At 38.2% G+C, this 21,284-nt stretch overlaps 2 protein-coding genes and 2 non-coding genes across 4 annotated transcripts in view; 2 read left to right on the top strand and 2 right to left on the bottom strand.

Annotated features, from left to right (window-relative positions):
• Positions 1 to 1,262: 1,262 nt before the first annotated feature.
• On the bottom strand, positions 1,263 to 1,381 carry LOC138592943 (5S ribosomal RNA). Its single transcript, XR_011308247.1, has one exon. It is a non-coding gene; the product is annotated as a 5S ribosomal RNA (ribosomal RNA).
• A 2,265-nt stretch (positions 1,382 to 3,646) lies between these two features.
• LOC138592933 (5S ribosomal RNA) lies at positions 3,647 to 3,765 on the bottom strand. The gene has a single exon (XR_011308237.1). It is a non-coding gene; the product is annotated as a 5S ribosomal RNA (ribosomal RNA).
• A 549-nt stretch (positions 3,766 to 4,314) lies between these two features.
• On the top strand, positions 4,315 to 12,679 carry pofut2 (protein O-fucosyltransferase 2). Its single transcript, XM_069663321.1, has 9 exons — positions 4,315 to 4,490; positions 5,722 to 5,975; positions 6,141 to 6,285; positions 6,482 to 6,592; positions 7,433 to 7,499; positions 7,624 to 7,749; positions 7,990 to 8,170; positions 8,810 to 8,933; positions 10,828 to 12,679. The coding sequence occupies exons 1-9, from the start codon at positions 4,315 to 4,317 to the stop codon at positions 10,979 to 10,981; spliced, it is 1,338 nt and encodes a 445-aa protein (XP_069519422.1). The 3' UTR covers positions 10,982 to 12,679.
• Positions 12,680 to 14,487: 1,808 nt separating this feature from the next.
• Positions 14,488 to 21,284, top strand: part of abca12 (ATP-binding cassette, sub-family A (ABC1), member 12) — a 67,569-nt gene continuing 60,772 nt past the window's right edge. The window contains exons 1-9 of the mRNA XM_069663467.1: positions 14,488 to 14,704; positions 15,447 to 15,524; positions 15,751 to 15,844; positions 17,702 to 17,852; positions 19,056 to 19,174; positions 19,714 to 19,784; positions 20,020 to 20,190; positions 20,348 to 20,541; positions 21,087 to 21,205. Coding sequence (XP_069519568.1) covers positions 15,459 to 15,524; positions 15,751 to 15,844; positions 17,702 to 17,852; positions 19,056 to 19,174; positions 19,714 to 19,784; positions 20,020 to 20,190; positions 20,348 to 20,541; positions 21,087 to 21,205 — 985 coding nt within the window. The 5' untranslated portion in view covers positions 14,488 to 14,704; positions 15,447 to 15,458. The remainder of the gene's footprint in view (positions 14,705 to 15,446; positions 15,525 to 15,750; positions 15,845 to 17,701; positions 17,853 to 19,055; positions 19,175 to 19,713; positions 19,785 to 20,019; positions 20,191 to 20,347; positions 20,542 to 21,086; positions 21,206 to 21,284) is intronic.

The raw sequence follows: 21,284 nt of genomic DNA on the forward strand, positions 1-21,284 counted from the left end.
ACCGAGCTCTCAACTTAGTTCTTCTTGTGTTTTCTACTTGTGTCCTACAGTACTAAAACACCACGTGGTACAAGTGTCAAAACTGCTCCACCAAATGAAAATCTGATCCAGGATTGTAGGTCAATCAATTCACAAATTTTATGAATCAGCATACGATAAAAACATGTTAAGGCAAATAACATTGTTTCTGACCCAAACCATGCTCTGAACAGTCAATATGAACTATTACCATGAAACTGGAGATACAGGGTCCCAGGTTTTAATAAGGTTAGACTGAAGCACTCTTGTTCATCAGTCTATTCTGAAATTAAAAATAGAGTTAAATCCCACATCTAAAGTACGTTAAAGGGCCTTGAATACTGTCTTCTGTGTTATGAAATGTTAATGTAGCGACTGAAACAAACTTTAAAGTCGCTTAGAGGCTGAGGTTGAGCCTGGATGACCTGTGACGCGCTAACAAAAGATTCGCTGAGATTCAAAAGTACGTTTGAAAAAGATTTATTAATGAAAAGAATCTATACTTAAAGTCATAACAGCGATTAAAAACAAATGCCGTCAACAAAAAATACAGCGACCCAACTCACCCTCTTCATCCCAAACATAAATGAATAAGAATACCAAAATATACCATCAAAACTTATTATAATAAAAATGTACTTATTTCAGAATTCACTCATTTATGGCTCCTACAGTTAATGTTAAATGTATGAATTTTTTGTACATCGTGTCCTTTACTTTAATGCGGCAAATGGAGCTGCTGTGATGTATGTCTATGTATTTGAAATGGCCAATGAAATTGCTGCACAGTTCTGTAAAGTTTAATGAGACTTGTAAACTTAAAAGTAAATGTAAGACAAAGTAGACGTGGTATCATACTATAGCTCACTTCTGTGACGCTTTGTCCATAATAAACGCTTCTGAAAATATTGACTCAGTAAAGACTCACATTTGATCACACAGGGTACAATTGCAAAGTAACTTATCACAGTAACAATCACAGATGTGGTGGAGTAAAAGTGCATTTTTACTCCCTGAAATAAATTGGATTAGAAGTAAGAGCAGCAAGCTGAAAGGTTAAAGTAAAGGACTGGTACCTCAAACCTGTTCCTTAAGCCACTTGGTTACATTCCACTGCTGTACTATGCGACAGCACTTTGGGTAGAAAATGATACACTGTAGTTAAACTGCAGAGATGCAGTGACAGTCGGTATCCCCTAAAGAAGCAACAGCGCCCTCTGCTATTTGCAAAGAAGAAGTGAAAAAGCTTACAGCACCTGGTATTCCCAGGCGGTCTCCCATCCAAGTACTAACCAGGCCCGACCCTGCTTAGCTTCCGAGATCGGACGAGATCGGGCGTGTTCAGGGTGGTATGGCCGTAAGCAACAGTGTGACATACAAACAGGCATTTTAAAGATGCTGTAACTTCAGGTTCTACTACTGAAACAAATGAATGAGCAAGTGTAAATTATGAGGGGAAAAAAAGGAATCTACTTTGCATGATGTGTATTGCAGCCTTAAAACCAACTCTGCGTCTCCCTTTGTCAGTATTTAAAACAACTGATGTTTGATTATCACTAATACATTTCTATGTAGCTGGTATTTTCATGTATTAATAAAACAAAATCCCCTTTTACATGTCAAATCTAAATGATAAAAACCTTATCTCCCCTCCAACACCAGCAAACCAACAAACATACATTATCAACTCCCTAACTAATCCCTGTCCCCTGTATGAAAAGCTTTAACTCCTCATACAAGCTGAGTAACATGCCACTAATTTCTACAACAGCTACCCAAACCCATGTGGTGTCCAACGACCTTGGAGGTAAATGGGAAGCAAATGCAGTTCCCCCTGCCGGAGGCTGCCATGCCACTAAACTTCGCTAACAGTGCGGGTCTACGATATGAAGCTGAGGAGGTCCGACGGTGTCTGCTGAAAGGTAGACACCTGCTGCATATATGACGTGATGCCTTCTGGGATTGTCTCTTGGTGTGTTATCTTCGTTTTAATGTGGTTTTCCCCCTCTAGGCCTGAAGGAGAGTCCAGGGATGCCGTGGGCTCACTCAAGTCTGATAGCAGAAATTATAGATGAAGCCAGAAGACAGCTGGGAGTTATATACGACCAGGACAACATCCAGTGATATCTGTTTAGCCATAGTAAGGGAAGATGTAAAATGATGGGATCAAAATTGTGTTTAATATTGTCGAATTTTAAAGCTTAATTTGCGTAAACGTTATGCTGATATTATTATTATCCATAACGAAAAAAATCAGGCAGGTTTCTTCTTATAAATACTTGAAATGAATAACGGTTATCCTGGAAAGACCACATTGAATTTGTCTGCAAAAAGACAAAACAAAGAATTTATTTCCTTCGCCGACCGAGCTCTCAACTTAGTTCTTCTTGTGTTTTCTACTTGTGTCCTACAGTACTAAAACACCACGTGGTACAAGTGTCAAAACTGCTCCACCAAATGAAAATCTGATCCAGGATTGTTGGTCAATCAATTCACAAATTTTATGAATCAGCATACAATAAAAACATGTTAAGACTGGCAAATAACATTGTTTCTGACCCAAACCACGCTCTGATCAGTCAATATGAACTATTACCATGAAACTGGAGATACAGGATCCCAGGTTTTAATAAGATTAGACTGAAGCACTCTTGTTCATCAGTCTATTCTGAAATTAAAAATAGAGTTAAATCCCACATCTAAAGTACGTTAAAGGGCCTTGAATACTGTCTTCTGTGTTATGAAATGTTAATGTAGCGACTGAAACAAACTTTAAAGTCGCTTAGAGGCTGAGGTTGAGCCTGGATGACCTGTGACGCGCTAACAAAAGATTCGCTGAGATTCAAAAGTACGTTTGAAAAAGATTTATTAATGAAAAGAATCTATACTTAAAGTAATAACAGCGATTAATAACAAATGCCGTCAACAAAAAATACAGCAACCCAACTCACCCTCTTCATCCCAAACATAAATGAATAAGAATACCAAAATATACCATCAAAACTTATTATAATAAAAATGTACTTATTTCAGAATTCACTCATTTATGGCTCCTACAGTTAATGTTAAATGTATGAATTTTTTGTACATCGTGTCCTTTACTTTAATGCGGCAAATGGAGCTGCTGTGATGTATGTCTATGTATTTGAAATGGCCAATGAAATTGCTGCACAGTTCTGTAAAGTTTAATGAGACTTGTAAACTTAAAAGTAAATGTAAGACAAAGTAGACGTGGTATCATACTATAGCTCACTTCTGTGACGCTTTGTCCATAATAAACGCTTCTGAAAATATTGACTCAGTAAAGACTCACATTTGATCACACAGGGTACAATTGCAAAGTAACTTATCACAGTAACAATCACAGATGTGGTGGAGTAAAAGTGCATTTTTACTCCCTGAAAGAAATTGGATTAGAAGTAAGAGCAGCAAGCTGAAAGGTTAAAGTAAAGGACTGGTACCTCAAACCTGTTCCTTAAGCCACTTGGTTACATTCCACTGCTGTACTATGCGACAGCACTTTGGGTAGAAAATGATACACTGTAGTTAAACTGCAGAGATGCAGTGACAGTCGGTATCCACTAAAGAAGCAACAGCCCCTCTGCTGTTTGCAAAGAAGAAGTGAAAAAGCTTACAGCACCTGGTATTCCCAGGCGGTCTCCCATCCAAGTACTAACCAGGCCCGACCCTGCTTAGCTTCCGAGATCGGACGAGATCGGGCGTGTTCAGGGTGGTATGGCCGTAAGCAATTGTTGCTGGGACAAACGGGCTTTTTATAGATGCTGTAATATCACAATCTATCATTGATACGAAATAAAGAACAAGTGTAGATTATGAGATAACAAAACAAAACTCAATGATCCGGAGGTCTCCCTCCCCCTCCTGCACACCACTTCGTATAATAAATTTTTTTTTATTATTATTTTGTATAATTTTATTCTTTTACTTAAATTAAATTATTTATTTACTTAATTAATAGAGTTTTATATTGTATTATAATAATACTTTTTTCTGTACTTTATTTCGCCTTTTTATGTAGATGCCTTAGCAGGTATGTATATATATATATATATATAAAAGCGAGCATATATGTACTGTAACTGTTATTTTCTTTGCTCAATAAATAATAATAATTATTATACATCTTCTAACAAGTGAATCGAGCATACCAAGGAATAGAAAACGTAGAAACCCCCCACTCCCTTAGAAACAGTTACGCTGCAGATCATTAATGGTTGCTCAGCAACTCCACAGACGCCTTTTCACATTTCCGGAAGTGCGTGGCTCCGAGGAAATATGGCGCACAGAGCAGAACATATACCGATAGTATTCATTACTTCACTCTGTTCCTTTTCCTCATTATTTTTGCCTGTTTTGGTCTCTTTTGCTGCATTTGAAAGAGTAAACAGTGACAATGTGTTCAGTGCGAGTCACACAGCTACTGTGCCCATCGGAGTCGCTAGGGATCTACGGTAAGTTTACTGATGTGCAAAGTTACCGTTAGCTAGCTGCTGTATGCTAACGTGAGACTGGTTACAGTGATTCATTTTTTTACTGTAACAGCAATGCTTGTTTGCACTGGAACTAATTACAGCCTCATGTTACGCTCCTACAGTTTAAGGCTGTTTTTCTGTCCCGGTTGCAGAATTGACTGCGTTGATAAGCCCTGCAGACTTGTTACGAGCTAAAGGTGTAACCTCACCTGACTCCATTCAGAAAGTAGCCCATTTAAGGACTTCTTGTGTCTTGGAACCGTATAGTCTTTGTAGACATGTCACTTAATAATTTATGCAACACATTATTTTGTTGTAGTGTATTTTGACGTTTAACTAGTTGATTTACCAGCACTCGACAGTAGCTTCTGCTATGTCCCCTGTCATCCCTTTATAGCATATAACGTTGCTTACTGCGCAACGTAGTAATCTCAGATTCACTCTTGCCATTTAAGGACTGTTTTTCCATCCCGTTTGTCAGACTCGACCGCTTGTGCCAAGTAGCCCTACAGCCTTGGTGCAGTTAAAGGTGCAACGTCACCGGACTCAATTCAAAAAGTAGTTATTTTAAGGACTTCTGTTGTATTATAGGCATACACCTTTATAGATCTACCGCCAAATACAATTTACAAATCAGTATTGTGTCGTAGTGGATTTCGGCGTATAAATTGTCCGTTAATTAGCGCTAGCGTATTATACCATGTCCTTTCGCCTTTACAGCGTAGGGTCAACGTTGGACTTATAAGGTTGCCAACTGTAACGAAACAATTTTTGAATTGGGGCATAATGGGGCTGATGTTGTCGTGGTGGATTTATTTGATTAAACCCCTTATAAATGTCGAAATGATGTACATTCATCACATTATACGATTTCACTTTTGATTTAGCACTTTGAGATTTGTATAAAGTGTTATGAGTTTCTTATTGGTATTTCATTTTTCTTGCCTGGTCTTCTGTTTGCATCTACAAGATACAACTATTAGTTTAATGGTGATGTTTGCCTCCCTACTTTGAGCTTTATTTACGTCATATTCCACAAACAAGTAAAGGCTGGCAAATGATACTTGGCATTTTAAATTGGATTAATGTTAATGTTGCTGAATGCTGAGTGTGGCAGGTTTGATCTATTTAAACACTCTTGTTTACTGACCAACGATCTGTTGCTGCTCTGTCAAACAACATAATCTCCTATCGTCTTTTTCCATCTCAGGTACCTTTTGTATGACGTGAACCCACCGGAGGGTTTCAATCTGCGGAGAGATGTTTATATCCGCATGGCCTCGCTGGTGAAGACTCTGAGGAAAGAGGGAGATGACTGGGTGTTGGTGCTTCCTCCGTGGGGTCGCCTGTACCACTGGCAGAGCCCCAACATTCACCAGACCCGCATCCCGTGGGGAGAGTTTTTCAGCCTCACTAGCCTGCAGGCCAATGTACCCGTCATTGAGTATGAGGAGTTTATTGCAGGTGAGCTTTTTATCTGGGTAACCATTCTTTTTGTATGTCTTGAATGTACACTGAGTATTTTTTCATAATGTGCTCTCACCTTTTTTTTTTTAAATCTCCCATCTTAATAGATTCCTTAGCTCAAACCAAAACTTCAGCAGTGTTTTGTTCCCCACTTATATTTAGAGAACGGAGGCCCATTCATTGACCAGGTTCTTGTTCTACAAAACTACGCAGAGGGATGGACTGATGGGAAATGGGAGGAAAAAGTGGATGAGCGACCATGCATTGAGAAGTTGATGTATTCCAAAGATAAACAGGGCTACTACAGGTAAAGCAAAACAAAGCACAAAACCCACAACAGCTATTTAAAATATAAAGTGCAAAAAACTTCAGACGGTGATTGATCCATTTGACATTATTTCTAGGTTGATAAATCTACAACATCCTGCTTGCACATCTTTTTCCTCTGCATCCATTATCAACTCTTTATCGTCTCATTTGTCTTGTTTGTGTGTGTCTCCCAGGGGCTGGTTTTGGGGCTTCGAGGAGACAAGAGCTCGAAATGTAACATGCATATCAGCCCAAGGCCACGCCTCCATCATGGCGCCCGTTCTTCAGAAAAACATAACAGTGACGTGAGTCTATAGAGCAACAAATTGATAAAAGTTTCACTGACTATACACATACATAGATGACGCATGATGTATTGATTTGTCAAACACCAATTACTGCTATTGTTGACTGTCACAGATAAGCTAAGCCAAAATAAACAAGCTTTAACTGAGATTATTATTAATCTTCTTTTAAAATGAACATTTCCTTTCGACATTGTACCTAATTTTACTCATGTAGCAGCACTGGAAATAGTTTGGGTGCCAAATTACATCTAACAATATACAGTTTATTAACATTTTCAAATGAGCCTGAAAAGTACATGTTTGACGCTGTGCCTGTTTATGGACTAACAAACAAAGATTAGAATTTTAGTGAATTGAATCTGGCACAAAATTGAGGTTACTGTAACACAATACATCTTTCATCCTTGGTGTCTACACAAACACAGAGTTCCGGCTTGAGCAGCTTATTTCACATGTTTTAACCAGGTGTACTATTTCAGGAAATCTACGAACGTTTGTTTTAGTATGGAGCGATTAACTAGTTTTCTGTTTGTTATATTAGAAGAAAGGTGTAGCTTACTGACAGTAAAATATGGGACTGAACAAACTACCAAGTTGATGCTGTCTGGACCCAAAGTAATAATATATACTCAAAAGTGTCAGTCTGTAGTTGAAACAGGCAAAGTATTCAGCATAAATCCACTGTACGCCAGAGGAGTCTTTGATTCTTCTATTTGTGAATACCTGAAATATGATCTGACTCCATTGTTACTTAAGTGTTGTATTACTTGCACTTTGTCCTTTCAGATTTTGGTGACACCGATGAGATTAACTCATTTGTATACTGCTATTTTGCAGATCAGTAATGCTTGACCGAGCAGAGACCCTCCTACATGATCATTATGCTGGGAAGGATTACTGGGATGTAAGTCAAATAATGAGCTGATATATCATACCTTTCTTCACTAGTGTTGGTGCCAACCTTTATATCTTTAATACCCACTATAACGTCTGTAAGTTGACTCTGTCGTTGTCTGCATTTGATGTAGACCCGCCGCAGTATGGTTTTTGCCAAGCACCTGCGGCTAATAGGAGATGACTTCAGGGCAAAGTACCTGAACTCCTCAGACGACAGAGACCAAACTGTTTACAGTGAGGATTGGACTCGCATGAAAGTGAGTTAATGTGTCTGCATGTAGCATTCAAATGCGAATGTACAGAAGGAATTAAGAGTTACAACAACAGGTTATTAAGTATTTACCATGTGGCTGTTGAAGCATACATTTGTTGATTTTGCAATTTTTTACAGATTTTTCTGGGTCACTGAAATCTAAAACATCCATTGATTTCTGGTTGTGATGTTTTATTTTCTGCCTTATAAACAAGGGGTCTGTTTTTTCTTAATTTTTTCTCAGGCTAAGCTGGGCTCAGCCAAAGGTGGGCCATATCTGGGGGTCCACTTGCGCAGGAAGGACTTTATCTGGGGGCACAGAGAGGACGTACCCAGCCTTAAAGGGGCAGTCAAAAAAATGCGCAGCTTGATGAAGAAGCACAAACTGGACAGTGTATTTGTTGCAACAGATGCAGATGGGGAAGGTAATGATATTTTCATAAAGCATATTCAGAGACGACTTAATCTTATTTATTTTATTGTTTACATGACCCAAGGGTATGGAGGAATTTTATTTGGAATATTAACTTGAACACTTCAGTGTTTTGCAGCTTATGAATCTGCCTTTTGAAGTTTTGTAAAACTAACCTAATTTACAAGGCCAATGTAAAACAATTTCAAAAAAGCACTTACACAATAAGATAACAATTTAGTGTATTATAATGACAATAATGAGAAACGTAGCTAAGTAATGATATTCATAAGTAATATCATATCAGTAGCCCTTTTTACACTGTGGTTCCGCCACAGCGCCTCAACGAAGCTCCGCCATCATGCCGCCTTTGTCATTTTACGTTGGACCAAGCAACGCCGGCACAGACACACAAGCGGTGCTGTTCCGCCCTGCCGGCTCCGTCATTAACACTGACGCCTCTGTTACTAACTCTGATGCTGGCTCAGAGGTGGAACAACTTCGTCCCGCCATTCTGCTTCAGTGCATTTTACACGAAAGAGGAAACATAAGAGAGGTGTAATAATCTTGCCTTGAACTGGCAGTGTAAAAGGGGCTAATAAAGGGACTGTAAATGCTGTTATATTCATATATAATCTGTGTAATTTTGTAGAACTGAAGGAGCTGAGAAAGTTGTTGCCAGACATGGTGCGGTTTGAGACATCCGCAGAGGACCTGGAACTCCTTAAAGATGGAGGAGTGGCCATCATTGACCAGTGGATATGTGCACATGCAAGGTAAATTAGTTTTGTTACATTCATTCTTTACATGATGACTAGCATAACAGTGCATCCATCTGCTTCTTCTTTATCAGACAATAAGATGGCAGATATTATATGTTTAACATATTTCTTAAGTGTTTCAGTGAGTCATCTTTTACTTTAACCCAGGCCATAAAACATATCTGTAGCACTAGAGCCCCCTTTACTAATCCTATAAATTGTAATTGAGCATCATCATTGATTTAAAGTAATGTGACTTTAGTTGTTGACCAGATACCTGCAAAAATAATTATGTTTCTATTAGCAATTGTTTGCATACAAACACACTATGGATTATCATCTCTGTACATTCTCTCTGTATTTCATGAGGTTTATTTTTCTACACTCCCTGGGCAATATATTGTGCAACTTAACAGCTCTTTTATAACTCTTTGAAAATATATATTTTTATAATATTTTAAATTTAAAAAAAATATTTTTATGCAATTATTTATATAATTATTGTATTTTTTATTTATAATATGAGCCCATTATCGACCTATGTTAAAGAAGAGGCCAGAAAACTAAGAGTGATTTTCGACACAAGTCTCACACTTTTAACACTTCCATCAACTCAGACTGATCTCTATAAGATGAAGTCCTTTTTCTTGTTTTTAGACGTAGAAAAAGTAATTCATGCATTCATTACCTCCAGACTCGATGCACTTTACTCTGGTATCACTAAAGGGAGCATTCATAGGCTACAGCTAATACAAAATGCTGCTACTCGGCTTTCAACTTGTTCCTGCAGAAGTGAGCACATTACTCTGCCGCCCGTCTGCTCGCCCACATCACCCCTGTCCTACAACACCTCCATTGGCTTCCCATCAAATTTCGTATACAATTCAAAATCCTACTAATCACCTATAAGGCCCTTCACAATCTTCCTCCTCCTTCTCCAATACCCCCACCCGCAAGCTAAGATCAACTAATGCCAACCTCCTCACCCCTCTCACCCGAACCAAATACCGGACCTGGGGGGACAGAGCCTTTTCCATTGCTGCCCCCTCCCTCTGGAACTCTCTCCCCCAACACCTCAGAACCTCTCCCTCTCTTCCTTCCTTTAAAACCGCCCTCAAAACCCACCTATTTAAATCTGCCTTTAACCAATGACCTATTATTATTTTGTGCATTGTATATGTTCTTAATGTATTTGCTATTGTTGCATCTGTTCTTTCTTTTATGTAAAGTGCCTTTGAGTACGAGAGAGTTCCAGAGGAAGGTTTTTATTATTAAATTAGTTTTAGAATCAATGTTAAGATTTTTTTGCTTCTGTTTAAAGCCTTACAAGGTCAGGCACCACCTTATATTTGAGCCTGATCGTTGTCTGAGATCCTCTGGCAGGAACTCTCTGTTCGTTCCTGAATCTCGCCTTGTAACTAAAGATGATCAGGCCTTTGCTGTTTGAGCCCCTAAGATTTCCTGCCAGAGGATCTCAGATCAGCTATATCATTGTTACACTTTCTTTTATCTCAGGGCCTTCTCTTAACGGGTGTGCTAAAAATAAACATTTACACACACTGATGTTTCAGCCTCACAGAGCAGTGGCTTTGGACTCTTGTTGCTTTTCACTTGTGTTATTTCTTTTTAGGCTATCATTTACGATTAACAACTTAATACCTGTTGCTGTATTTTTCCCTTTGGCCAACTTGGAAACAGGTTTTAATGCTAAATGACTCAGATATTCCCCCATTGTTTTACCTGCACATGGAAAGTATTCATCTTGAAGAACGAGTTAGAGTGCCCGTACATGCTGTTCTCCCTGCATTTCACGAGGCATATAACTCGCACATTCTTCATATCGCTCATGTGACTGTCTACTTTTGCTCTGTTTTTTTCCATTTTATAATTTCTTTGTTTGGTTTGTCAGATATTTTATAGGAACATCAGTCTCCACCTTCTCTTTCCGGATCCATGAAGAGAGGGAGATCCTTGGTTTCGACCCTAAAACTACGTACAATCGTTTCTGTGGGGACTCGGAGAAAGAATGTGAACAGCCCACACACTGGAAGATAGTTTATTGATGTGACCTCTGACTTACCTGACACACACGCAAGTGCCAATAGCAGTGTTAAAAGGGACATTTATTTAAAATATACAAGATATTTTGACTATTTTATGGTGTATTTTTTACTCGTTATGGTTTAAGAGTTGTGCAATCAGGTCTGTGTTGACCACTGTGACTGAACCTGATGATCAGAAGGTCATGACTGTGCTGCCAAACATGTGTTATTGTATCGTTCAACCAGTACATCTACAAATATGTAGGTTGTGTGTTGACTGTTTATCCCTCGTGTCTGCCTGTTATTTTAGACCATCTCTGATATTTATACGTAACACCAGCACCACTGGTGACAAAACGTGTCTTATGACTGAAACAGATAGTGTTATATACAGAAGTATGACGTAGCCCTCAGAGATCATGAGCACACTATGAAGACTTAATCACTATGATTTGTTGCCCTTTGACCGAACAAACATGTTGAATGCATTACCTTCCTCTAAAGTGCAAAACTTGTTTATGAAGTACTCTCAAACTTGTTTATGTTCACATTTCTTTTTCTTGTCTTCCTCACTGCCTTTTTTTTTTTTGCACATTGTCTCATTTCTGACTGTGTTACTGCCACCAATTGTAGGTTAAAGTAGTGATCTCGAAGATTTTAATTTAAATAAATGTCTTATTAAATCACTATCTATCGCTGAATGAGGTAACACAATGGTGATTGAGCCTATGGCCCACTGATGAAAGCCTTGCTTTTTTTTTTTTTGGAAACTACTCTACTTTTAAAATACTTGTTTGTTGAACGGAGGTCGGATCGATCATTTCTGATGCATTTGAGGAAGTCGGGAAGTCTGAATGGCTTTTGTGACACCGCATCAGGGAATTTATCTCAAGTTGAATTTTTGATATATGCTCCACCTGTTTTAGCTTTACACACAGACAGTTTTTCCTGCATCCACCGCAGTCTGCCGATACATGCTTGGTCAATATTACTCGGACGACAAGCGTACTACAAATGGAAACCAGAACACTTGCTGTCCCGGAAATCCACGTCCCTGCCTACAGATTACAACTGATACAACTGTGGCAATACACATGCAACATGTTTGGATATCTGCAATTACAGTTTATCGCCATAGGTGCCACCAAAGACAAAAAACTGAGATCTTCGAGATTACTACTTTAATAGATTAGCAAATGTGTCCTTGTTTTTTGCACAAAAACCTAAAGTTAAGGGGGTCCACTCCTAAAAACGCTGCTCCATAGCACTACTAGTGGTCAAAAACTCCACAGGGCGCCTTTAAAAAAAAGAACCTGACGATTCCCAGTTCATGATATGTTGATGCTATCGCTTCTTCTTCCATTGTTTTTCAGTTTTTGTGTGGCTTAACCTTCCTTCCTTATTTCATATTATTATGCAGTTCCAGTATTAACATTTGTTACCTTACAATATTATTGATATTTGGACATTTTAAATGCCTTCTACCTTTTCTATTGAAACCACCGTCTATGCGGTATAAGACAGACCATTATCATTTTGTTACCATTAAAAGGAATTGAAATGTCACAAAGCAACCACTGTGTGCAGCCAGACATTAAGCTGTTATCTTACAACACGTTCTCATTCCTGAGGATGCCCACATTTTGATCTTGTATGGGCATTGTCTCATGACTCGGTTTGTACAGTAGATGTGTACTTTTGATGTTGAATAAAAGTTTTAAGCAGACTTTAAACATTTCATGAAATAGTGATGTGGATAAATGTAATTTATATATCTGTATGCATACATTTATACACACACTACATTTATATTTATATAACCAGATTTCAGCAGGCCTTTAACATGCATGGACCTTTAAACTGAAATAGATGTAATTCTTCTAATCCCCGGGAGAGATTAGATCTTCTGGTTCTGAGAAAACTTTTTGGAAATCTCTGCTTGATTATATTCTGCAGCCTGATTCAATTATTCTACTCCTAGAAATTGTGCCTCCTGTGGCTGCAGTGGTTTACTCAGCATTCTGATCACTTGGCTACCTCAGACACTTTTTCCCACATTTTGCAGACAGAAAAACCAGTAGGTCTACCTCGATGTGAAATAGTTAATGATATTTACAGCTTAGCAGTTCCACAGGGTCATTTGTCATCCTATTATGCCCCAAATATGAAGTGTAACCTTTTTTAAGTGTATAGTCTCTACTGGTACATATTGTACTTTCAACACATGACATGTCAAAAAGGAATTTACTGATGTCATGTTTCATGTTGGTGAAAGAGCATACACCACCAGGAGGTTCATGCGCTAAAGAAATACCTTCTCTTAGACATTTAGTATGATCGGTATCAAGTGTTGTATTTGTGCACAGTCATGATGTGGGAGAGTGAGATAGAAAATAATATTAGTTTAAGTCACATCAAGGTTTAATAACATGGAAACATCCCCTCTGGCATATGTAGCTTTAAGTGTAACAGTGAAGATTCATTGTACAAACTAAACACATTTGTTTTTCAGAATAACTTTCCATGAACATGACATGTACTTATGTTTGTTTGTACTTTCAACATAAGATGTGCAGCTTCTAGTGAATTCATTGTTTTGACTTCTCCCCATGGATCCCTCACATGATATAAGCATGATTTTTCCCTGTGGAGACCCTTAACCTCCCTGACAACACCTTACAGACTTGGCTAATTAAGTGGGTAATGTGTGTTGCCTTGCGCCCTGATAGAACACTTTTTAACCATGTAACATATAATCTTAATTAACATTTATCCCAATTACTCAATACAATCCTTAATTGTAACTTAATTAACATTTTTTTTAAATGGATTTTAAAGCAGCTTGTATAATCTCAACACATACAAAAGGTTATCATCATTTCGGTTATACTACAAAAGATGAAACTTTGTTATTCAGTAAAGAATCTATCAAGTTTGCCAAACCTGTGTTTATAGTTTAGATTTGTTCTTAAATACTATATCTGAGTGTTGATGTGTTTGTAGTTGTACCTGCCTACTACCACTACTACTACTACTACTACTACTACTACTGATGGTACTAATACTAATGATAATACTAATATTAGTAATAACAATAATACTAAAAACAATGATTAGAAATATAGCATTTTCTGACAAATATGTCCATATCAGCATAAAAGATAATAGCAATTGTTATATTATTGTTAATTAATTGTTAATTATTCCTTTCACCCGTAACGTTTTTTATAGACAAAAAACAGTAAAAAGTAATAGTTTTCATCCACCTTTAGAGATTATCTGTATGCTTTTATTTTGAAGGCGGTAAGGATCATTAGCCTAAAATGTAAGATTTTGTGAAAGTGATGAGATCCCCAAAGGGCTCTTCCACTCACAGTCTCTAATTGCTGGTATATGGGCAGCCTAACTCTATAGCTTTCGTGTTCCCCCGAAGTCGTGCCTCTCCTTTGTCAGGTTGCAGGTGGAGTACACGCCCTTCAGAGTTACCTGCTCACACGCAGGTGGAGCTATTCACATGAGACAGAAACCAGAGTGGTGAAGTTTGTGGTTACACTTTACTACGGAGGACAAGGACGTTTATTCTTTTTGTCTCTTTGAGCGTGAATTTGTTCTGTTTTAATTCTATAACTTACTGATGGAAAAGGCATCCTGCTAGGGTCCACCTAGCGCCATGTCCTTGCTAACAAGCCCGCGAGCTACCGTCAGATAACAAAGAATTAGACACAGGAGGAGAGACGCTGCCAGGTAGGTTAATTGTTTCGTAATACATTTTTTGTTTTTATTTTCTGAGAGTACAGCCATGTAAATTTCAGTGATTTTATTTAAGTTTGGTTCACTGCAATTAATGACAATTATCAGTTTAATTAACCTAAATTAGCTTCATTACTGTTGAGCTAACATCACTGCACTTCTGGAGCTCCTGTTCACACCCTCTTCCTCATCAGCCGGAGTTGCTAATAATCATGGAAAATTTTTTTGGTGCACATTGGCTGAAAAATATAGAACTTTAAGTCCATAGCATACAATGAGTGGAGTCATGCTGAGACAATTGGTGTTCATGAGGTGTGTTTCATTAGAATTGAAAAATTAATAGCAATAGGCTACATTTTAAATGAAATAAGTTTCAATTGAATAATACATGTTTGTGAATGACATCATTTCCTTAATCCCTTTGACTAACTAGTGACTTATCTAAGATGATAATAATAATCATGCTATAATAATAGTTATAATAATAAGAACTTTCTATTTATTTACTATTATATATATATATATATATATATATATATATATAGAAGATAAAAGCACTTGAACAATGTTATAAAGTGCTTCACAAAAATAAAATGCAGCAAGATAAAAAAGAAAGCAGGTAAAAATAACACAGATACAAAACAGATAGAAAAGATCAGCAACGCTCCCTTAAGTATTTGTTGTTATGGGTACAGTAATTAATTGATAATTTCCATATATTGTGTCTTCATTTCAGCCTCCTCTACAGATGGCCTTCCTCCACCAACTGAAGCTTCTTCTCTGGAAGAATGGGTTGGCAGTCATCCGACAGCCGGTGAGTGACTTTCAAATGGAGTGTTATTTTTTCATTTTCATTGAGCCACACTGATCCCAGTTAATTTCACTTTTATTATAACCAAGGAAAGATTTTTAGGAACTAATGACATAAACAACCGCCCCTTCAACTTGCTTCAAATTTAAAATTTAAGAGAAAACAGAACCACTGGACATGACCTCCTCATTAACTAAGTATAACTGTTTTTTACTATCTTGTGTTGTAGATATGGTCCCTGACTCTGATCATCTGGCCTCTGATCATCTTCATCATCATAGCTGTGACCCGGAACCAGTTTCCTCCACTAATAAAGGACACATGTAAGTGTTATTCTGCATAGTGCCTGGATCTAGGTCCATGTGTTATGATAAAGTACAGTCTTTTTCTGAATGCTAAAATGATATCCTCTTATATCCTCTATAGCCTATATACCTACAATGTATTTTCTCTTGATATCATTACATAACAGGCCATTAATAAATCTCACATCATCAAAGGTTTCCTAAACGTGATGCTAGGGAACTAAAGGGTATGATTCAATGGGCTTAAGTTTGCATTAACACAATACTTATTAATCATCAACTGCAGGCTTGTTGTAGGAATCTTAACTGATGCCCGCTGTACACACTTTCACAATCAGAGTCAACGAATCAACTCAGGCGAAACATACATATTGCTTCAGATTGCAATCTTTTATTTTCAAACTTGGTCTACCTGTATTAGATGTGGGTAAAGGTGCGCAAGGAGGGAGGGGAATGTTTTTGCCTTTGTGTTACCCACATGTGACCGAAGATGAGAGTTGGATATAATGGGAGGGGCAGTAGGTCCAACCAGTTCGGTTGTTAAAACATACCACAAACCCTTTCAATAAAAAAACAGTGAAAGCATTTTATCACAGCTTCAGCATCATTTAAAGCAGCAGGGTTTAATCTGCCTAGACACCTCTTATAAGTAAAAGCATACATGAAGTACAGCATCAGTAAGAGAAAGAACTAACTCAGCTCTGATATTGACTGTAACCAATGCACCCTCCCACCCTTTTTTCATAGATCAGATTCTATTGATGCATTGATCCACATGTAATATAATAACCCCAGTATGCTCTGTCGAGAATCAATCCAGTGAGTCTGAACAATAGGACCTACCCTTCCTTGTTAAGTACTAGTGCGAAAAACAAGCACAGTATTGGACCACACCCAAAGCAGGACACAAAGCATTTTACGGTATCTGATCAGACCAAATGACCAGCAGTAGCCTTGAGTTACGCAATATAGTGTTCAAAAGTAATCTACAAACACAGTCTGAAGTGATGTCATATGACCAGATGGTTTAATTGCGAGCCACTGAGTATCACAGATATTTGGAGCTATTAAACCCCCCACGTGATTGTATTTGGAGGCATGTGCTAAAGCGTCATGAGAGAATTGTTTCGAGATGTCAGACTGGTAGGTTTTAGTTCCTCCCACGTTTGCAATTTATTTCTGTTCTTGTTGAACTCTCATTTTCATTTACAATTTCACTCTTCTCTCTATAGCCATGTAAACACTGCATGGATCATATGCTTTAAAAATGTAGGTCTGAACCTTGCGGTCTGATAAAACCCAGTTCTTCAAAGTTAATAGGTATGCTAAAAGTTTCACAATGGCTTCTATACATGCCATGACTACGCTTTGTTGAATGGTGTTTGCTAGGCTAATATTCTCTTTCTGTGTTGTGCCAAGATGAAACATTACTTTCTGAGATAACATTTTAACAGGAATGAACACCAGAAAGGTCAGTCTAGTCATCGGCTTGAAAGGAACCTGATATTCATGATCTTTACATCTCTTTTTCTTTGTTCGCAGTTTGAGCAATAGCTGAAAATGTTTCATGACAAGAGATGGTATAAGTTACTGCTTTGGTAATGATACAGACACATGGAAATTCAGGCCCTTAATCCAGAGGACAGATATATCCCAGCAAGACATAAATAACAAATTAGGGTAATTCATAGCAAGTGCCATCTAGAACAGAATTGAACTTTTTAGCTGATGCATGTTTTTTCTTTTGAACTTTTCTGTAACATTAATGTTGAACAGTTTATGTGTCTCCATCCTGCATATAGTGTTTGCCAAATGTATACAATTAGGGACATGATCTCTTGAAACACTTCTTAACGGAGTTTGTCCCCATTTCAGGTTATGTGGCACCACGAAACCTTCCCAGCACAGGCTTCTTCCCTTTCCTACAAACCGTAATGTGCAACACAGACAGCAGCTGCCATAACAAATCACGACTTGTGGACCCAGCTGCTTCAAAGTCAACTCACAGAGCCTCAGGGCAAACAAGGTAACCATTCCATTTAATCAGTACAGATATGTGTATATTATCTATTATCTGAGATATACTGCTGAAACACCAGATGCATGTTTCAGTCAGTCTCACTGCATCTATGCCTCCTTATTGAACTTACAAATATTAAACATACTGAATGTCTCATATTTTTTAGAATATTTTATATTTTTAGCACAGAAGTAGAAAACTTTTTTTAACTTTTCAAACTTTATTTGCTTAAAAAGAGCTCTCTGAACACGTGCAGTTACACAATCCTAAGGAAACACGCACCTTTATCATGGAAACTTTTCAACGTTGAACTGGAGTGTTGAATACACACATCAGTTAGTCCAAGTGGCTTACAAGTGTTTTCCTTTCTATTGTGTCTCAAGCTCTTGCAATGACCCTGAGATTTAAATTCCAGATGAAGGCTGATAGAAAAACCTGTTTCTCTAACCCATGACCTGCTGGTATGATAAAAGATGGTTTGTGTGGATCTCATGCCCAGCAGCTTTTATTCAAACCTTTATTTGTTTTATAGAGGCATAGTCCCTCCTCCTTTTTCAGCTTGCCTCTGCTCCACTAGCTTTTGTAATGTTTTTTCTTTATTCCAAACAACATGTATCTATCACTGTATTGGATAGTACAATTTGAGCATCTTGTCATTTCAGCCAAGAAAAATTGAGAGGTTCAGATCTAAGACGGGCCCACAACATGTGGCAGCATTCAAAGACCTTTGAAGATTACATGACAAGCGGTATAGATAATGGATTGATGGATGGATGTAGTTAAAGGAGCAATTTGCCCCTTGTCTGTCAAAGCTGGTGTTCTCTGTAATCGATAGAAGCAATAATATTTGAAATTGGCGGCATAGCTGTGGAGAAAGTTGTACAAACAGCACATGGTTTCGCCTGTTCAACATTCCTACAACACCCAGCGTGCATTGCGCCCCTCCCTCTAAAAGGAACAGCTCAGCGAGAGACGCAACCTCCACCAGATGACGAGTTTTACGTAGTCTGGCGGAGGTTTTCCAGGGCCCATTGGAGAAGTGGATAGCGTCTTCCAAAGGCACAGAGTGAAATTGCGTTTTTTTCTCTCACCATAATGGCATTAGCTCCCCATAATAGCATAATAGGACTGAGGTTGAAAATCGGCGAACTGGCCTTTTAATTTTTTATTGAAAGAGGCTTCATCCTTTCCTCTGGCTCTGTGTTACAGGTCGAGGAGTTCCCCCCTGGAAAAGCTTATTCAGGGAGAAGAATTCTTCAACCTTCCTTTCCCCAAGGAAGCTAGTAATGATGCAGCAGCATTTGTGAAGATCTTGAAGAACATTGCGGGTATGTTATCCTCATTCATAGCGTCTGTCTTCTGTGTAGAATGCTACATTGGGAGTTAGAACTTACAAAATGTTGTGCAACAAACACAGAAATCATGTTGAACTGCATTTAAGGTATAGTTTGATATTTTGGGAAATGTGCTTATTAACTTTTTAACTATGAGTTCGACCATAGCCAGGAGACGCATATCATAGCATAAAGACTGGATCCAGGGGGAAACATCAACCCTGTTTCCTCTACAAAATAAAAGTTCAAAAATCCACTTTGTTCAGTTTAAACAGCCTTTATGCTACGCTAAGCTATCTGTCACCTTGTAGCTTGGGATATCTTTTCATCTAAACCCCCTACAAAAAAGCAAATGGACATATTTCATAAACACGAACCATTCCTCCACTATCACTTCAAGACCACTCTTAATGGACTCAAACCCTTCCTAATTTTTGAAAGGGCTTGAGTCCATTAAAGTTGATGATGACTTTAGGTGTTGTTATAACAGCCATATCCTGCTAGATTTTTAACAATGTGTTGTTGTGTTACAGGTTCGTCCAACAGAGGCAGGTCTAATAATGGCTCTCTCATGAACATCAATACGACTCTCCTGGGAGATAAGGTGGGTATTGTTAAAAAAGTAATAGTAGGAACAGAGCTGTTGAGAATAAGGAAGAGCCTGTTCCTGTAATTTATCTAATTTGTAGGGAAACCATCTTTGGCCTTTGCTGTACAGGTCATTGTATACTGCAGTAGAACAACTATTCTCTAACAAAAAAGGCTCATAAAAATGCACAGAAGTTGTTCAGAATTCAAATGTCCTTTTTCTATTTCCTCCTAAATAATATTGCTTACAGGAGACCTTTCACACAATGCTGGAGTCAGCAAGCATTTTGAAGAGAGCCATCTGCACCATGATGCTGCCCATGATAAACACGACGTCACACAGCCCGGTCACATTCGCTGTGGTCTCTTTCTGCAACTCCAACGACACTGTGTTTGAAGTCTCGCTCAACACACTCAACCAGGTGCGTGTTCTTTTTTATGTGTTGGCTTCTTCTTATCTGCAAAGTGAGAGGATGCTAACTTTAAACTTCTTCCCCTTATTTTTAAAATGCTTGGGCATACAAGTACATACAACAACTGTTGCAGTGACGTTTGTTTTTTGTTGCTACTGTTTGTCAGATACTGATGGAGCTGATGCTGACAAAACCAGATGAGATGGCGACATTTGCTGGGATGGTGGTTGTGGTGTTCGATCAGCTGCAGAATCAGACATCGCTGTGGGAAATCCTTCTAACTGTTCCCCAGCTCCTCTCCTCTGGTTCTGTTGACGAAGCACTGAAAAGCTCAGAGGTCCTACTCACCAACATACAGGGGTAATTTAAGTTTACTGATGGAGCAATGATAAATAAAAAAACGGGCAGCTCTTTTTTAATATATTTAGTTAGTTAGTTCTGTATGATTGTATTGTATGTATAATTCTGTATGTTTAATCAAGGCCACAAGATGTGTCTATCAGTGTAATGGTGGTGTCAACTGTTAGCATGGCTCCTTTTATGAATCCTGATTTATAGTTATTGATTTGTTTGTTTGTTAAATGTTTTATTTGGCCACAATTTATGTAAATAATTTTTTTTTAAATCCTAAATTTCAGCATGTTTGGCCTTAAAGAATATGCGTGAAACACCACATCTACCTGTTTTGGTGTAGATAGGGTTCAGTTTTAAATCACTAAACTGAGGTACAATAGAATTAAACCCTAGTTACTTAAGTTCAGGAAACCTGTATTGACTTTGGTCCAGCCCTGTTTGCAACCCACAATGTCTGAGCAGCGGGAGGTCAAAGTGTTTGTTTTTCAAGTGTTTGCTGCAGGTTGTGTCATGTTTGAGCAACTAATGTTTTTTCCCTGTGGTTTCCTTAGTGCCATGCATGTCATCCAGAGCAAATTCCCAGAGGCAGGGGCCTCACTTTCCCTGGTGCATCCAGTGATTGTGGGCGGCCTTAGCATGATCCACTATGCTCAGAAGTGGCCTGGCAGAGGTAACTTTCCATCATTTGCTCTACAGAACACACAAGGATTTAAATATTTTGATGCTGTTTTTAATTTAAATCTTTAAGG

The sequence above is a fragment of the Semicossyphus pulcher genome, unplaced genomic scaffold, assembly GCF_022749685.1.
Source record: "Semicossyphus pulcher isolate SPU_LCO1_2020_fin unplaced genomic scaffold, fSemPul1.0.p SCAF_15, whole genome shotgun sequence".
Classification (NCBI taxonomy): domain Eukaryota; kingdom Metazoa; phylum Chordata; class Actinopteri; order Labriformes; family Labridae; genus Semicossyphus; species Semicossyphus pulcher.